Consider the following 13,604-nt stretch of genomic DNA (forward strand, 5'->3'; position numbering starts at 1 on the left):
TCTGGCGTTGCGGCATTAAATTCGCTTAGAGAGACCGCTACATTTGTAGTGGTCTCTTTTTTTAACATTTTTTCAACATTTTTTTACTCCCCCATTTAGAAATAGAATTAATTTATAAAAAAATTATCTTGAGAGCCACTGGCCTATATGTCTCCAACCTACCACATAAAGTTTAAGCAGAATAGAATCTGGATGACTGGAGCTTTGTTTGTCTGTTGCGTGTGTGTGTAAAACCAATATTGTTGACCTTGAAAGTTGCTTATTGTGCCTGCAAATGAGCCCGCAAAGTCAATCCAAAAACTGTTTGCATCTGGCAGCGGCAGAGACATACAGTAATTCTTCTCAAATGTGTTGAGAGCAAAATGAAATGCAAGAACGACCGCGAGAAATGTAAAAAAAAAAAAAATTCACTGACGTTCTCAGCGCCTCTGTTGCGTGACACCCTCTTCTTCAGAGTGTACTTTTTTCCCCTCCCTCTTTCTCCACTGGAACATTTTTCCTGAATTTTTCTCCCTCCTTCAATTTCTTCGAGCTGGGAGGGTAGTAAAGGGGGGGGGGGGGGTAGAAAAAAAAGACCTCAGGGTATCAAATAGCACCTATTCAAACAGCCAGTCAGACATAGCGGCAGCTCTCGTCGACATCCTTGACCTCGCAGCTTCGAGTAAAAACAAACGGCAATAACCCTGCAGCTGGTAGTCATTGAGTCGTGATCATCTTAATTAATTGAACAATTTCCTAGGAATTTACGGAGGGGGTCTACCCCAGTCCCTCTAAATCCCCAGGACCGTGTTGCAACAAATGACCTGTAGATCCTGAATCTGATTGCAAGTTCAGGAGGGTCACCGCTCGCATTGAAAAAGTCAACTGGCTGAGGATGAGACTTTGCCAGTAATCCTCTATCGTTGCTCTTCGTGGAAAACTCGTTCACCTTCTACCAGAGCGTTTGTCATCGCGAGCTCCCCGGCGTGGGATACATACGCCAAGAGAGGAACATTTCCACGGCAAGTCCTGGTTTTCATTACAGGCGCCAATGCAGCGAGAGCGAGTCGTCAGATGACTCCTCAAAACTCAGTACTCCTTCCAATAGGAAATACCATACACACACACACACACACACTCAACCGCCGCGCATATGCTGCATTCGCGCACACTCACACAAAATCATAGACGGACAGTTTTAGCAAAAGCAACCTCAGTCTTAAGCGTTCCCAGCGCTGAAAGTTGCTGCGACATGTACAAGGAGGTTCCAAGCCTGTTATAGCACCGCATCATTTTTCAACTTTTATAGGCTTATTTTAGAACTTGGAAGTTCTGATGTGTATGTAATGTGAGAAAAAAAAAGTGAGAAAAAATGTGAGAAAAAAAACATAAAGAAAGATACCGGTACCTACTTGTGGTATTGATCTGACATGGCTCAGTGTTTTGTCAATCCTAAAGCAGGGGCGGAGCTATGGCATGGCCAGCGGTGGCCCTGTTCCTGGTCACTGCAATAAAAAAATAAATAAATAAATAAATAAATTTTATATATACACACACATACATACATAAATTTACATATATACATATGCAAATATATATATATATATATATATATATACACACACACACACACACACACACACACAGTAGTTTTATTTTGAAATGTGATGACAGGGTTAGGGTTACTTTTTTCTCAACATTAACTAAGGATGTGTGATGCCAATTTTTTTCAGACTATACCCATGAGTTCTCAATTTTTGAGTAGTCATCGATACCGATTACCGATACCACTACTTTGGATAAATAGAACCCATCGCTTAGCATCCTTTTTGATTTCCCGGGTCAGAGACTCGCTCGTCGGAGGTAGCCGGGTAAACCCGAGAGGGAAACTGGAAAGACTGGTTTTCCGGAGCCTCCGTCTGTCAGCGGCCAGTCAAGGGAACATGAAAAGTGAGATCCAGGTGGTGTGTGGCGCTTTTGTTTCAGGGCCGGGCGCTGTGCTGTTTGCAAAGTCCTTTGCAAATCTCCCAACAAAGGAGCTGCCTGTGCAATTTTATTGGTGACAATGACCCCCCCGAAATGTGAAATATGGGTACGACCTACCCTGGAGGAATTGTCGCCGGTCTGCATTCATGCGCGATGCATGTACGACATCCAAATCTTCACTGCATCTTTTAGTCACGCGTCTATCTTGCGCCCCCACATGTTGCAAAGCGGCCTTCGCTCGGCTCCACGCTCCAATTCAGACTCGGGGGGGAAGAGACATGCTCCGGTGGGTTTTATTCCACCGTCGCCCCCGCGGTCCAGCCAAAACTCTCTGGGCTGCCTTCCATCCTGGCTCCTTGTTTGCCTGCTGAAATCCTCCCCTGCGCGTGTTTATATCATACTGAAAGACAAGATCCAATGAATAGAAAATGTGAGAAGACAAATATAATTCAATGGCCAAGTTACCGGAGAAAATCACAAACTGTATTTTCGGGGCTAAAACTACAAAAGCGTGTCTTCTAAATGTGTTCCAACAAACTTGTGGGCTAAATGCTAAAAACAGAGCATTTTCTTTCCATAATTCCTATTAAAACAATAGGAGGTTAAAATATTGCATGGATTGTCAAAACATGTCGTCTTTCAATATGCCGTCCTGCAGTCCCTTCTAAATGCTTGCAAATGGGAGGTCGAGTAGTACACCCTATTGGTGTCCAATTTAGCCCATGTTGGGCTCATTTACTGCCATTAAAATTGGAAATATTGCCAATTTTGGACATATTGAAAACTCCATGTTTTATCATGTATTTCCCCAGATTTTTGCATGAATCCTTTCAACGGCAACTCGCGAACGGGGTGCAATAGCAATTATTTTTGTTGAGACCCCAAAACCATTATGTGCAAGCCTTTCAATGACTTTGATGGTTAGCTTAGCCTGGACTCCCATAATGCGAAATTCTTTGCATAAAAGTCATAATACTCTAATTATGACATAATAAATATTCCTATTTCAATTTCATAAATATATACATATACAGCATAGTTACTTTTGCTATTAAAGCGTTTTTACAATTTTTGTATAAAAAAAAAGGGGGCGTAGGAGTGCTAGCGAACCATTTATGATATTTACAAGCCTTTCAATGACTTCACTGAGTGGTTTAGCCTGACTCAGAAAACGCAAAGTACCTGCTATGCATTGTGGGACTTGGAGTTGACAAAAGCCTTCGATCCAAGAACTAAATGCTGCAGGAAAGCTTTTATTTTACTGCAGGGAAACATTTTATTTGATGCAATGCATAATATTAAATCTGCATATTTTCATCTGTGAACTCCGCAGCATGAAATAGCTGTTAATAACAAAATGAAAATACTTTGAAATGAAATAGCCTTGGAATCCCGTGTATATGTAAATATACACAAGTATGGATAGAGCTGATGCCATTGAAGATTTTGAGGGGTTGAAAGTAAAACTATATGTATATTTTGGCAATGTTATGACCCTTTCAAAGTCAGCCCAAGTGAGTGACGATAAGGTCAGGGGTTAAGTTGTTTACGTCAATGCCCCATGACGGCTTTATGGCAGGAAAAAAATATGCTTTTAGCATTTACGAGTATTTTCAAAAATTCTTGCAAATCCGTTTAAATAAGTCGAAATGTTTCCAGCTTATCGGCACCTCCGGGCTTCCGTACACTCTGTCCTTTAGGTCAACTGCTGGAAATATTCCCACAATTAAATACCGAGGACACCATATCCCAAATTAAACCCGCATTATGAAACAGTGGGGAAAAGAGGATCAGAAAAACCAACAGCACTCCGGTCGGGAAGGTGAATGAATACTGAAAACGGGGCCTGTAGTCTGGCGCATCGGAGGGAATTCCTGCCCCCCCTCTTGGCTGGCTGGGGCAGCACAGCGCCATGCACAAAGAGGGCAGTGTACAGCTCGCTGTTTATAACTAAGCAGTCGCTGCACTGCAATTTAGGGGGCGTGCGGCTCAGGAAATTGCCGGCCTCTGCCAAGGCATGCTTTCACTGAGGCAATGGTATTCATCAGCCAAGTAATTGGCAGCTTACTTTTTTCTTTAATACCTTGTTAGTAATTACCTTATAAACAAAATAGCATATGACTAAACGCGAGGTTTTTTTTTGACGTTGATCACATTGGGTAGTATGCTGAAAGTGTCATGTTGGGTGAAAAGATTTCGCGCTTGCTACAAGGCAAAACGGGAGCGGTATTTCGCTCATTTATTGGAGCGGTGGCGTCTGTATTTTCAGAGCAAACAACAGGTTGTCCAAGATCGCCGCCGAGCAGCTCAGGCCGTTCCTCGCCCTGGAAACGCTCGACCTCAGCAACAACAACATTGCGGAAATCAAGGCCGGCTCCTTCCCAGTTTTGCCTCTCAAGAACTTGTGAGTGGTGGATTTTTGGTTTTTGTTTGTTTTTGGTGTTTATTCACACAACTGACACGTTTGTCAGATTTCTCAACAACAATCGCATCGCCTCACTGGAGACGGGCTGCTTCGCCAACCTGTCGGGCGGTCTTCAGGTTCTCCGACTCAACCGCAACCGCCTCTCCTCCATCCCAGCCAAAATCTTCCAGCTGCCCAACTTGCAACATCTGTAAGCTTTTTTTTTTCTTTTCTTACATTGGATTGCAAATTTCTGTAATTTACAAAACTGGAAACCGTCCACAAGAATTCATGGGGATAAACTATCGGTACTTGACTTGCTGTCAACTGAAAGTGACATCACAGTCGGCTCCGTTCAGACCAATCACGGCTGAGCAAGTGTGATGTCATTTTCAGGTGACAGCAAGTGGCAAAATGGCCCTTATTTGTTATGGGATCAATTGTGTGATTTTCTTTCCTATACTTTTGAAAAGGATGTCAGGATAGCCTGGAAAAATGTTTTGTTTGGCTTTGTTGCAAATAACATAGAAAAAAGTGATTTTATTTATTCATCAAACGTCAAAATATCACATTTATTGCTCCAAATTAATCGGAAGAAAATCGTATTTTATTTGTCCTATAACGAGACTAAACGATACATTTTTTAAATTAGATATTACGCAATAAAAGTGCTATAAAAAATAGACATTTATTTATATTTAATGACTTTCTCCCTTTATTCTTTTGGATTCGTTGTTTGTATTATTCTTAGATTTGTTCTGATATTGTTTGCCTATTGTTCAGAGTTGTTCATACATTTTTGATTGCAATGATGGAAAAATAGGTGAGATGGATAAATATGGATCGATTCTGCCGGTTTATTCATATTCCACAATCATGATAATAATAATAATAAAGAAAAAAAAACATGTTAAATCTTTTGTGGCCGCATAAAACATATTATGATAAAAAAACGTTTTTGGGCTAACTTGGAGGAAAAAAAATTGAAGAAAAGTTGCACGGGAGGATAGAATGTCCCGGAAGATTGTGTTTGCTCTCAAGTCTCATTTTGCGGCTACGACTGATGACGTCATTGTAGCCGATGCATAAAAAGACAAATATCAGCCGATTCAGCCGATGGGATGTGTGTAAAGTCTTCATTCTTGCGTAATACTGACAAACTACGACTGTATTTCCCTCAACTCTCATGTTTTTTTTTGTTTCAATTAAATAACGAGTCAATATCGGGAACATTCCAGGGAGCTAAGCAGGAATCGAGTGCGCAGGGTGGAAGGCTTGACATTCCACGGTCTGCACGCCCTCCGCTCCCTGAAGATGCAGAGGAACGGCCTGAGCCGCCTCATGGACGGGGCCTTCTGGGGCCTGGGCAACATGGAAGTCCTGTAAGCGCTTCCGAACCAAAAACGAGGGCGGGTCCTTCGAATCCCGACGGGTTCCGAGCAGAGCTTTTACTCCCGCAGGCAGCTGGACTACAACAACCTGACGGAGGTGAGCAAGGGCTGGCTATATGGTCTGCTGACGCTGCAGCAGCTCCACCTGGGCCACAACGCCATCAGCAGGATCCGACCCGACGCCTGGGAGTTCTGCCAGAAACTCGGCGAGCTGTGAGTGCGGCCCCTCCCTCCCTCTTTCGATTCACTCTGTGACCTCCCAACACTTGTGTGTGTTTGACTCTCACACTGTACTGCACAAATATACACATATAACGTTGCTTTTTAACCTCATTTTTGCCAGTTGATAAGTCTGCTTTGCTTTTGTTGCGACTGTTGTTTATAACAGCAGTCTCCTTGGCTTTCTTTTTTTTTTTTGCACGCCGAGAGGTGGTGGTTGTTGTTATTGTTTTTTTTTTTCTCCTTCCTCTCTTTTCACTCACTGTTATCACAAACCGGCGAGTAAACATGCCGCCAGTCGGCTGGGAACATACACGGTTATCTGATTTGCTCTGGGCCAATCCTTCTATCAAGAAACACCGCTGGTGCCAACTTTGATGTCGTCTTATGTCAAAAACGTTTAATTTATTCAGATAACACTCCGTTTGTTTATATTGCCATTTCCCTCCCCCACTCCGCAGCAACCTTTCTTCCAACCACTTGACCCGACTGGAAGAATCCAGCTTCGTTGGACTCAGTCTGCTCGACGAGCTTCACATCGGGAATAATCGTGTTAGTTTCATCGCAGACGGAGCATTTCGAGGCCTCGCCAGCCTGCAGACGCTGTGAGTTTACAGCTTTTGCTTTTGACTGCGATATTCGCTGGACAAAATTCTTGCCATGGTTCCATATCTTTTCTTTCGGGCAAATACCAATTCTGAGTAGTCAAGGAGGGTAAAACCACCATTTGGAGTCGGTATTTTCAGTAAATATTGGTGTCAAAATAAAAGTTTAATCTTTATTGAACCATTTCTCAGTTATGCTTACCGGCCTGAATTGATTTGGGATGTGAACTAAATGAAAATATAATCTCTAGGTTTAACCCCCGACCTCAACACATTTGTATTATTTGTTATTTTGCATCCGTATAGCTGAAAAGTCACAAATATACTTTTTAAATGGAATCTGTTGCTGGGCTTGAATGATTTGCAAATTGGGGTCCTTGGAAAATTTGCTTTCTAAAAAAGGGTCCCTGACTCCAAAAAGTTTGAGAACGCCTACCATATGGGGACTTCATAACATTTCAATGGGTTGTTTTTTTTTTTACCTGGAAGCAAATGTGAGCTTTCACTGCTGAGGTCACCACAGGGCAGGTATGTGTCGAGTTGAACACACGTTGCTTCAGGGCATCCAACGCACTCTGCACACTAAAAAACATACACACAAATATTGATGACTGGGGCGCTACTAGAGGGCACTTCAATGTAAATGAAAGCTGCTAACAACATGGTGCATTCAAATGCAATCGGTCATTTGAAACTCAGACGGAAAAAAGGTCCATCCATGAATTAATAACTGCAAATGTAACTGATCTTTTTTTTGTCTTTTTAATTTTCTTTGTATGTTTCTTCTGAAAAGGGATCTCCAAAACAATGAAATCTCGTGGACCATAGAAGACATGAATGGGCCATTCTCAGCATTGGACAAACTGAAGAAAATGTACGTTTAGAATCACTTGTGTCCAGCTTGAAAGTTTTGATTGGAGGAAAACATGGATTTGATCCGTATTTTATTTATTTCTGCACAGATTTCTGCAAGGAAACCGAATTCGCTCAGTGACCAAGAAGTCCTTCTCTGGCCTGGACGCATTACAGCACCTGTGAGTCACTTAAGTCCAAATCCAAAACCGCGAGAACGAGGTCTACTTTTAGTCGCCATTCAAGGCCGCCATTCTGTATTGATTAGCAATGCGTACGTACGATAGTTTTACCGCATCGGAGTCCAATCCTTGATTAAAGTTTGTGCTGCGGTTCTTTTCGTGGAAAAATTTGTGAAAAAACTCGTGCTTTTTCCCTACAGAGACTTAAGCAATAACGCGATCATGTCCATCCAAGCAAACGCTTTCTCGCAGATGAAGAATCTACAAGAGCTGTAAGTTTTCCCGGGTTTGTTTTGACTCTCATTTCCCTATGAATAAACATGTTTAAATCACGGCCTTTGCAGTTAATTCCAGGCAAATGAAATGTTTCTGGATTCTTCTCGCCCCCGGCAGACGTCTGAACACATCCAGCTTGCTGTGCGACTGCCAGCTCAAGTGGCTTCCAGTCTGGGTGGTAGAACAAACCTTCCTGCCCTGCGTTAATGCCAGCTGCGCCCACCCGCAGATGCTGAAGGGCAGGAGCGTGTTCGCCGTGGGGCCCGAGGAGTTTGTGTGCGGTGAGCGATGCGTTTACACTGGAGAGCAACTTTTGCCCACACGCCGTCACGCCTCAAAAGCAGCCATTTATACGGCCCCTTTTTCCATTTATGAACTGACCCAGATTGTTCAATATTTTCCCCTGACTCCCGAATGAGCAAATGAGTTGCCGTGAAGGCAACCTGATGGAAATATACTAACCTTTCCGCTTTGACAGTTAGCGTTTTCTCCCTCTGAGACCCTCATTTGCCTCCAGCTTCATTTGAAAAACCAGATTAACAACCTGAGCAGTAATAACTTTCCCACGTTGGCTTTTCAAAAACACCTGCAGTATTTGCAATCTGCGACAAATATATAAATATATATATCCATCCATCTATATATATATATTTGGGGTCTTTCATTGTATACCATAAGTCCCCAAATGTAAGATGCACCAGAATACAAAACGCACCCGTAAATTTGAGGTCAAATTCTGGTATTTTCTGTTATTAGACGCACCAACACTTTAGCCTTCAACTTCCTAAAGTATTTTTTCCTTATTTTGTTCCCACAATGTGAGTGGGAACAACTTGCCAGTGTAATGTTCGAGGCAGTTGTTTTTCCCGTTTCCTCGTGATACGACCTGAGGTCTTTTTACCATAAATACCTGAAGTATCCATGTTTCATCGAGTTTGTGATTGTGTGTACATACCAAAAGACAATAATTATTAAACGAATCAAATGGAATATCTATCTTTTTTAAGGTCAATACCTTACCACTCTTAATTGAATCAATTGGAGACATAACTTTAGTAATATTCCCGTGTGTGAACAAGGATAGAATCGGGCGGTGGTTCAGTCTGCTTGCTTCTTTAGTTGAAAATAATGCCATAACAACCTCAGCTAACATAAGCTGCTGTTAGCGGCAACAGGCACTTGCTGCTAACAGCCAACTGACGCTCGCCAGATCAATTTTCCTCGAATGATGTCCAAAAAAAAAATCCAATTTTTAAGTTACCGATTGTAGAATACACCCAAACATTTGGTCTTCATGATTTGAAAAAAAAACCTGTCTTATATTTGAGGGATTATAGTATATATGCAAAACATGCGCTTTAAAAAAACAAAATGTACAAAACAGCGAGGTCGCCGCACAGCAAATGAAGTCCACCTCGTTCCTCCCACAGACGATTTCCCAAAGCCTCAGATCACCATTCAGCCGGAGACCCAGTCGGCTCTTAAAGGAGCCAACGTGACATTCGTGTGCTCGGCGGCGAGTTCCAGTGACTCACCCATGACGTTCGCTTGGAAGAAAGACAACGAGGTCCTTAACGACGCAGAGATCCACAACCAGGCCCACTTGAGAGTGCAGGGAGGTTCCGGTGGCGAGACTGAGGTGACAGAGTATACAACCACCCTGCAGCTGCGTGATGTGCAATTCTCCAGCGAGGGAAAATACCAGTGCGTCATCTCCAACCACTTTGGATCTTCATACTCCACCAAGGCCAGGCTCACTGTTAATAGTAAGTTCTCCTGCTCAGCCAAGCCAAAACGAACTGCTTGGTAGACATCCAAATCTTGGCCTTCCAAATTATACCAAGACTTCATTTCGAGTTTCAACTTCTGTTTCCAGTGCTTCCTTCCTTCACCAATATGCCGATGGACCTTAGCGTCCGTGCCGGAGCAACCGCCAGGCTTGAATGCGCCGCGGTGGGTCACCCGTCGCCTCAAATTGCCTGGCAAAAAGACGGAGGGACCGATTTCCCCGCCGCCCGCGAGCGGCGGATGCATGTGATGCCGGAGGACGACGTCTTCTTCATTGTGGACGTCAAGACGGAGGACATCGGCGTTTATAGCTGCACCGCTCAGAACATAGCTGGGGCAATTTCTGCCAATGCTACACTAACGGTTTTAGGTGAGAAGAGAAAGGGGGTAAACTAATCTTTGGGTTTTGGAACGGTTCATTTATTGTCCTTCCCTTTTGACAGAGACGCCATCTTTCCTGCGTCCCCTCATGGATCGCACGGTGGCAAAGGGCGAAACCGCCGTCCTCCAATGCATAGCCGGCGGCAGCCCCGCACCCAGACTGAACTGGACCAAAGACGACAGCCCCTTGGTGTTGACCGAGCGGCATTTCTTCGCCGCCGCCAATCAGCTCCTCATCATCGTGGACGCCGCCGAGACGGATGTCGGGAAGTACACCTGCGAGATGTCAAACACCCTTGGCACCGAAAGGGGGAACATCAGGCTGTCTGTCATACCGAACCCCAACTGCGACTCTGGAGTGCAAGGAGGGGTCGGGGTTGGGCTCATGGGCGGAGCGGGCTCGGATGACGACGGCTGGACCACGGTGGGCATCGTCATCATCGCTGTGGTGTGCTGCGTCGTTGGCACCTCGCTAGTTTGGGTGGTGATCATCTACCACACTCGGAGGCGTAACGAGGACTGCAGTGTCACCAACACCGGTGAGTGCCGCGGTCCATTCCCAGATTCGTCCGTTCGTGGATGAAACACGGATGTGAGCTCGAGTATCCCTCACGATCGGGTAAACTGTTTCTTACCTGTGCCGCAGATGAGACCAATCTGCCAGCAGACATCCCGAGCTACCTCTCCTCTCAAGGCACCCTTGCAGACCGCCAGGACAGCTACATCCCGTCGGAGAGCGGCAGCAGCCATCAGTACATGGCGTCATCTGTTAGCGGCTTCTACCTCCAGCCAAAAGACATGAATGGTACAGAACCAGACGCTTGTTCAATCACAGCACGCTGAAGTCTCCCCATCTCCTGACATGTTGGTCTTCCGTCCAGGTTTTTGTCAGCTAGATACAGGAAGTGAAGGCGAGATGGAAGCAGCGTCCATCGATCCGCTTCTCTGCCATTACCAAGGTCCGATCAGCACACTGCTCCGCCGAGACTTGCACCCTACAGATCTGTCTGAGGTCTACACAGGTCTGCAAGCCTTATAAGCTCTCTATCTCCAACACAATACCTATGAAGTTTGACTTCAATAGGTAAAATCGTTTTTCTTATCATCAGGATGTCCCGTTGACCCACGACCAGTTTGCGCCGAGTCCTACAGCGGAAGCCTGACAAGATCCAAAAGACGAGACTATCTCCTCTCAGAACCCTTTGACTTGTGCTCCTCTACCATCCTGATGCAGCTCCCCAATGCCAGCCTCCATCTTGGCCCCTCTCACCAGCAAAGTGGCCGCCGCCCATCCGTGGAAGAGCCGGAAGCGGCCAACTATGGCCGACCTCATGAGTGTCCCCCGCCTTACAACAGCTTCATGGGTAGGTACAGATCTGGGGGGGGAATGTTGACCAAGTCGGGTATGTCAACTAAAACCAGGTCAACTAAAAATATCCCGTAGCTCAGCCGGTCTCATGCTGTGACAAAATAAAAACATGTTCAAATATTGTAAAGTACAAAAGGCATACCACAGAAGAAAAAAAAATGAAAAACACATATGCAAAGACTGTCTTGACATACGGCTCCATTGCTTGTCTTGGTCAGCGTAAAAACACTCAGTGATTTAGTAGGTAGGGGGCTATCAATAAAGACGTATTATTTTTATACTATTTTTCTCCTGCAGGCACATTTGGGAAGTCTCCGTGGAGGCCCCAGCAGGACTTCGGCCCTCGTCCTGCGACATGTAATGGGAGCAACCTCCAGGAAAACCCTTACACGGCTGCCGACGCGGATTCGGACCGGGATGAGGACAACAGCAACAAGGACTCGGAATCTGAGCAGAGCAACAGCGTTTACGAACAGCCGTTTGACAGCAACAGGACTGACGTCGATTCCCAGATCGGAACGAGCTATTAGCGACTTTTAGCTCCTGTTATTTTTTCCGAGAAGAGATGACCAAACGTTTTTAAAAGAATACTTCTACCTCACCGAGTCGACGCCTTTGGAATGAAAGACTCCTGAAACGTGCAACGAGTGAATGTAAACGAGGACATTCCGACAAAAAAAAAAAGTACAAGCGTCTAGGCTCGCGCTTTTTGGGAAAGGACTTCGGTTAATAAAACAGATAAATATAAACGTTTTATATAAATGTTATATTTTGTAAATTGTACATAAACAGATTACATTATTTTTGCTTAACATCGGTCAAGTATGTGAATTTCGCAGCTTAGCCAGTTCAGTTATTCCATTTTTTTTTTTTTTACGTGCTTTGAATGAAGCGATGTTTTGCACATATGTAAACAAAATAAAAACGCCTAAATGTGTGCTGCTAATTCGCTGGAGAGGATTTCTTCGAGGAAAAATTTTGTCTGGCTTTGGGATTGATTTCTGTTCAGACCACCATGGCAGCTGTGCATTCTCAAGAATTAATAGTTTGACCTCTTAATGTGTTTGGAACTATCAGAAGTAATTGTTTTTAAAAGTTTGACTGGTGTTGTATTTTTATTTCTTAACCGATTTCAGTTTATCCAAATTATGAGGTTATCCATGCAAAAATAGTCTTCTTGTGGTATATGCTATTTTTAGTGCAGCTTTCTCTGGAAATGAACTTTTCATCTAATTTCCATGTATGTTCGATTCAATTTCAATTTCCATACACACTCATTCACTCTTTAAGTGCCACGAACGAGAATTTTCGTCTTTGTAAATACTTGAGTTGTGTGGCAAGAAATCTTGTCAAATTGTTTTTTTCTTTCGGGTAGCTGACACCCTTGACGCTTTCCTCTCTTCTATGAAACCATGGAGATAAGTGCTAACTACTAGCATCGTGCTTCTGTTTGAAAAAAAATAAATACCCGCGATCGAGGCGAGCAAAGTGGGTGCGCAAATTTAGTCAATCGTGTCACTGATTATCACACAAAAATCAAGCACGGTGTAAAAAAAAAAAAAAAACGCACACTTGCATGCAAACATAGATTGTAAATATCCATAAATGTGTAAATATATTGTCAAATGCGCATTATACAAATGCAAACTGTTTACGAACACATGCAAACACATTTTCGTTGTTTTTGTTCATATTTTATCGAAGACAAGTTCAGATGCTATTCAAAATAGCTCGATTTCACTCAGATGACCTTTTTCCAAACCGTGACTACTAAAGAACGGAATCATCTAGATACACCCGGCACCATGCATGGACATTGCACATAATATTTTGTCGGCATTGAAATACGCTCCGAATCGTGGCGCTGAAAGAGTTAATGATGCAATTTCCAACAGTTTAATCGGATATTAGGTCATTTTGTGTTTTAAGGTCTCAATTAGAAAACGATGGCACCATAGGGCGGCCCAGTTCGGCTTTGTTTGGCCTATGACTCATTCCATTACCCCCCCCCCCCCCCCCCCCCCCCCAATAACTCTGAGCTTTGTTATTTCAGGCCAGGCACTGGCTGTTGCAAAGGGTCTTTCAGCTCCTTTGCTTTGTCACCACGGCGGAGAGCTTCTGACCTTGGATCCAGTCTTGGCTTACCGTGTCAAACGCAGTCAACTTTTGTTT

The 13,604-nt window shown here is 43.9% G+C and overlaps 1 protein-coding gene and 2 long non-coding RNA genes across 4 annotated transcripts in view; 1 reads left to right on the plus strand and 2 right to left on the minus strand.

The window, feature by feature from the left end:
• lrig3 (leucine-rich repeats and immunoglobulin-like domains 3) overlaps positions 1 to 12,380 on the plus strand; it is a 28,844-nt gene extending 16,464 nt beyond the window's left edge. For both annotated transcript variants that reach the window (XM_088406090.1, XM_088406089.1), the window contains exons 4-19: positions 4,235 to 4,369; positions 4,437 to 4,580; positions 5,608 to 5,751; positions 5,830 to 5,973; positions 6,441 to 6,584; positions 7,378 to 7,458; positions 7,547 to 7,618; positions 7,819 to 7,890; positions 8,012 to 8,175; positions 9,325 to 9,660; positions 9,771 to 10,052; positions 10,126 to 10,602; positions 10,710 to 10,868; positions 10,945 to 11,085; positions 11,173 to 11,427; positions 11,730 to 12,380. In XM_088406090.1, coding sequence (XP_088262216.1) covers positions 4,235 to 4,369; positions 4,437 to 4,580; positions 5,608 to 5,751; positions 5,830 to 5,973; positions 6,441 to 6,584; positions 7,378 to 7,458; positions 7,547 to 7,618; positions 7,819 to 7,890; positions 8,012 to 8,175; positions 9,325 to 9,660; positions 9,771 to 10,052; positions 10,126 to 10,602; positions 10,710 to 10,868; positions 10,945 to 11,085; positions 11,173 to 11,427; positions 11,730 to 11,962 — 2,983 coding nt within the window. In that variant the 3' untranslated portion in view covers positions 11,963 to 12,380. The remainder of the gene's footprint in view (positions 1 to 4,234; positions 4,370 to 4,436; positions 4,581 to 5,607; positions 5,752 to 5,829; positions 5,974 to 6,440; positions 6,585 to 7,377; positions 7,459 to 7,546; positions 7,619 to 7,818; positions 7,891 to 8,011; positions 8,176 to 9,324; positions 9,661 to 9,770; positions 10,053 to 10,125; positions 10,603 to 10,709; positions 10,869 to 10,944; positions 11,086 to 11,172; positions 11,428 to 11,729) is intronic.
• LOC148405616 (uncharacterized) lies at positions 436 to 2,351 on the minus strand. Its single transcript, XR_015864140.1, has 3 exons — positions 2,083 to 2,351; positions 1,392 to 1,484; positions 436 to 532 (listed from the first exon to the last, which is right to left on the minus strand). It is a non-coding gene; the product is annotated as an uncharacterized LOC148405616 (long non-coding RNA).
• LOC148405617 (uncharacterized) overlaps positions 7,069 to 13,604 on the minus strand; it is a 17,812-nt gene continuing 11,276 nt past the window's right edge. The window contains exon 5 of the long non-coding RNA XR_015864139.1: positions 7,069 to 7,166. This is a non-coding gene — a long non-coding RNA (uncharacterized LOC148405617). The remainder of the gene's footprint in view (positions 7,167 to 13,604) is intronic.

The sequence above is a fragment of the Hippichthys cyanospilos genome, chromosome 22 (genome assembly GCF_059441005.1).
Source record: "Hippichthys cyanospilos isolate Australia breed blue-spotted pipefish chromosome 22, RoL_Hcya_1.0, whole genome shotgun sequence".
Taxonomy (NCBI): Eukaryota; Metazoa; Chordata; class Actinopteri; order Syngnathiformes; family Syngnathidae; genus Hippichthys; species Hippichthys cyanospilos.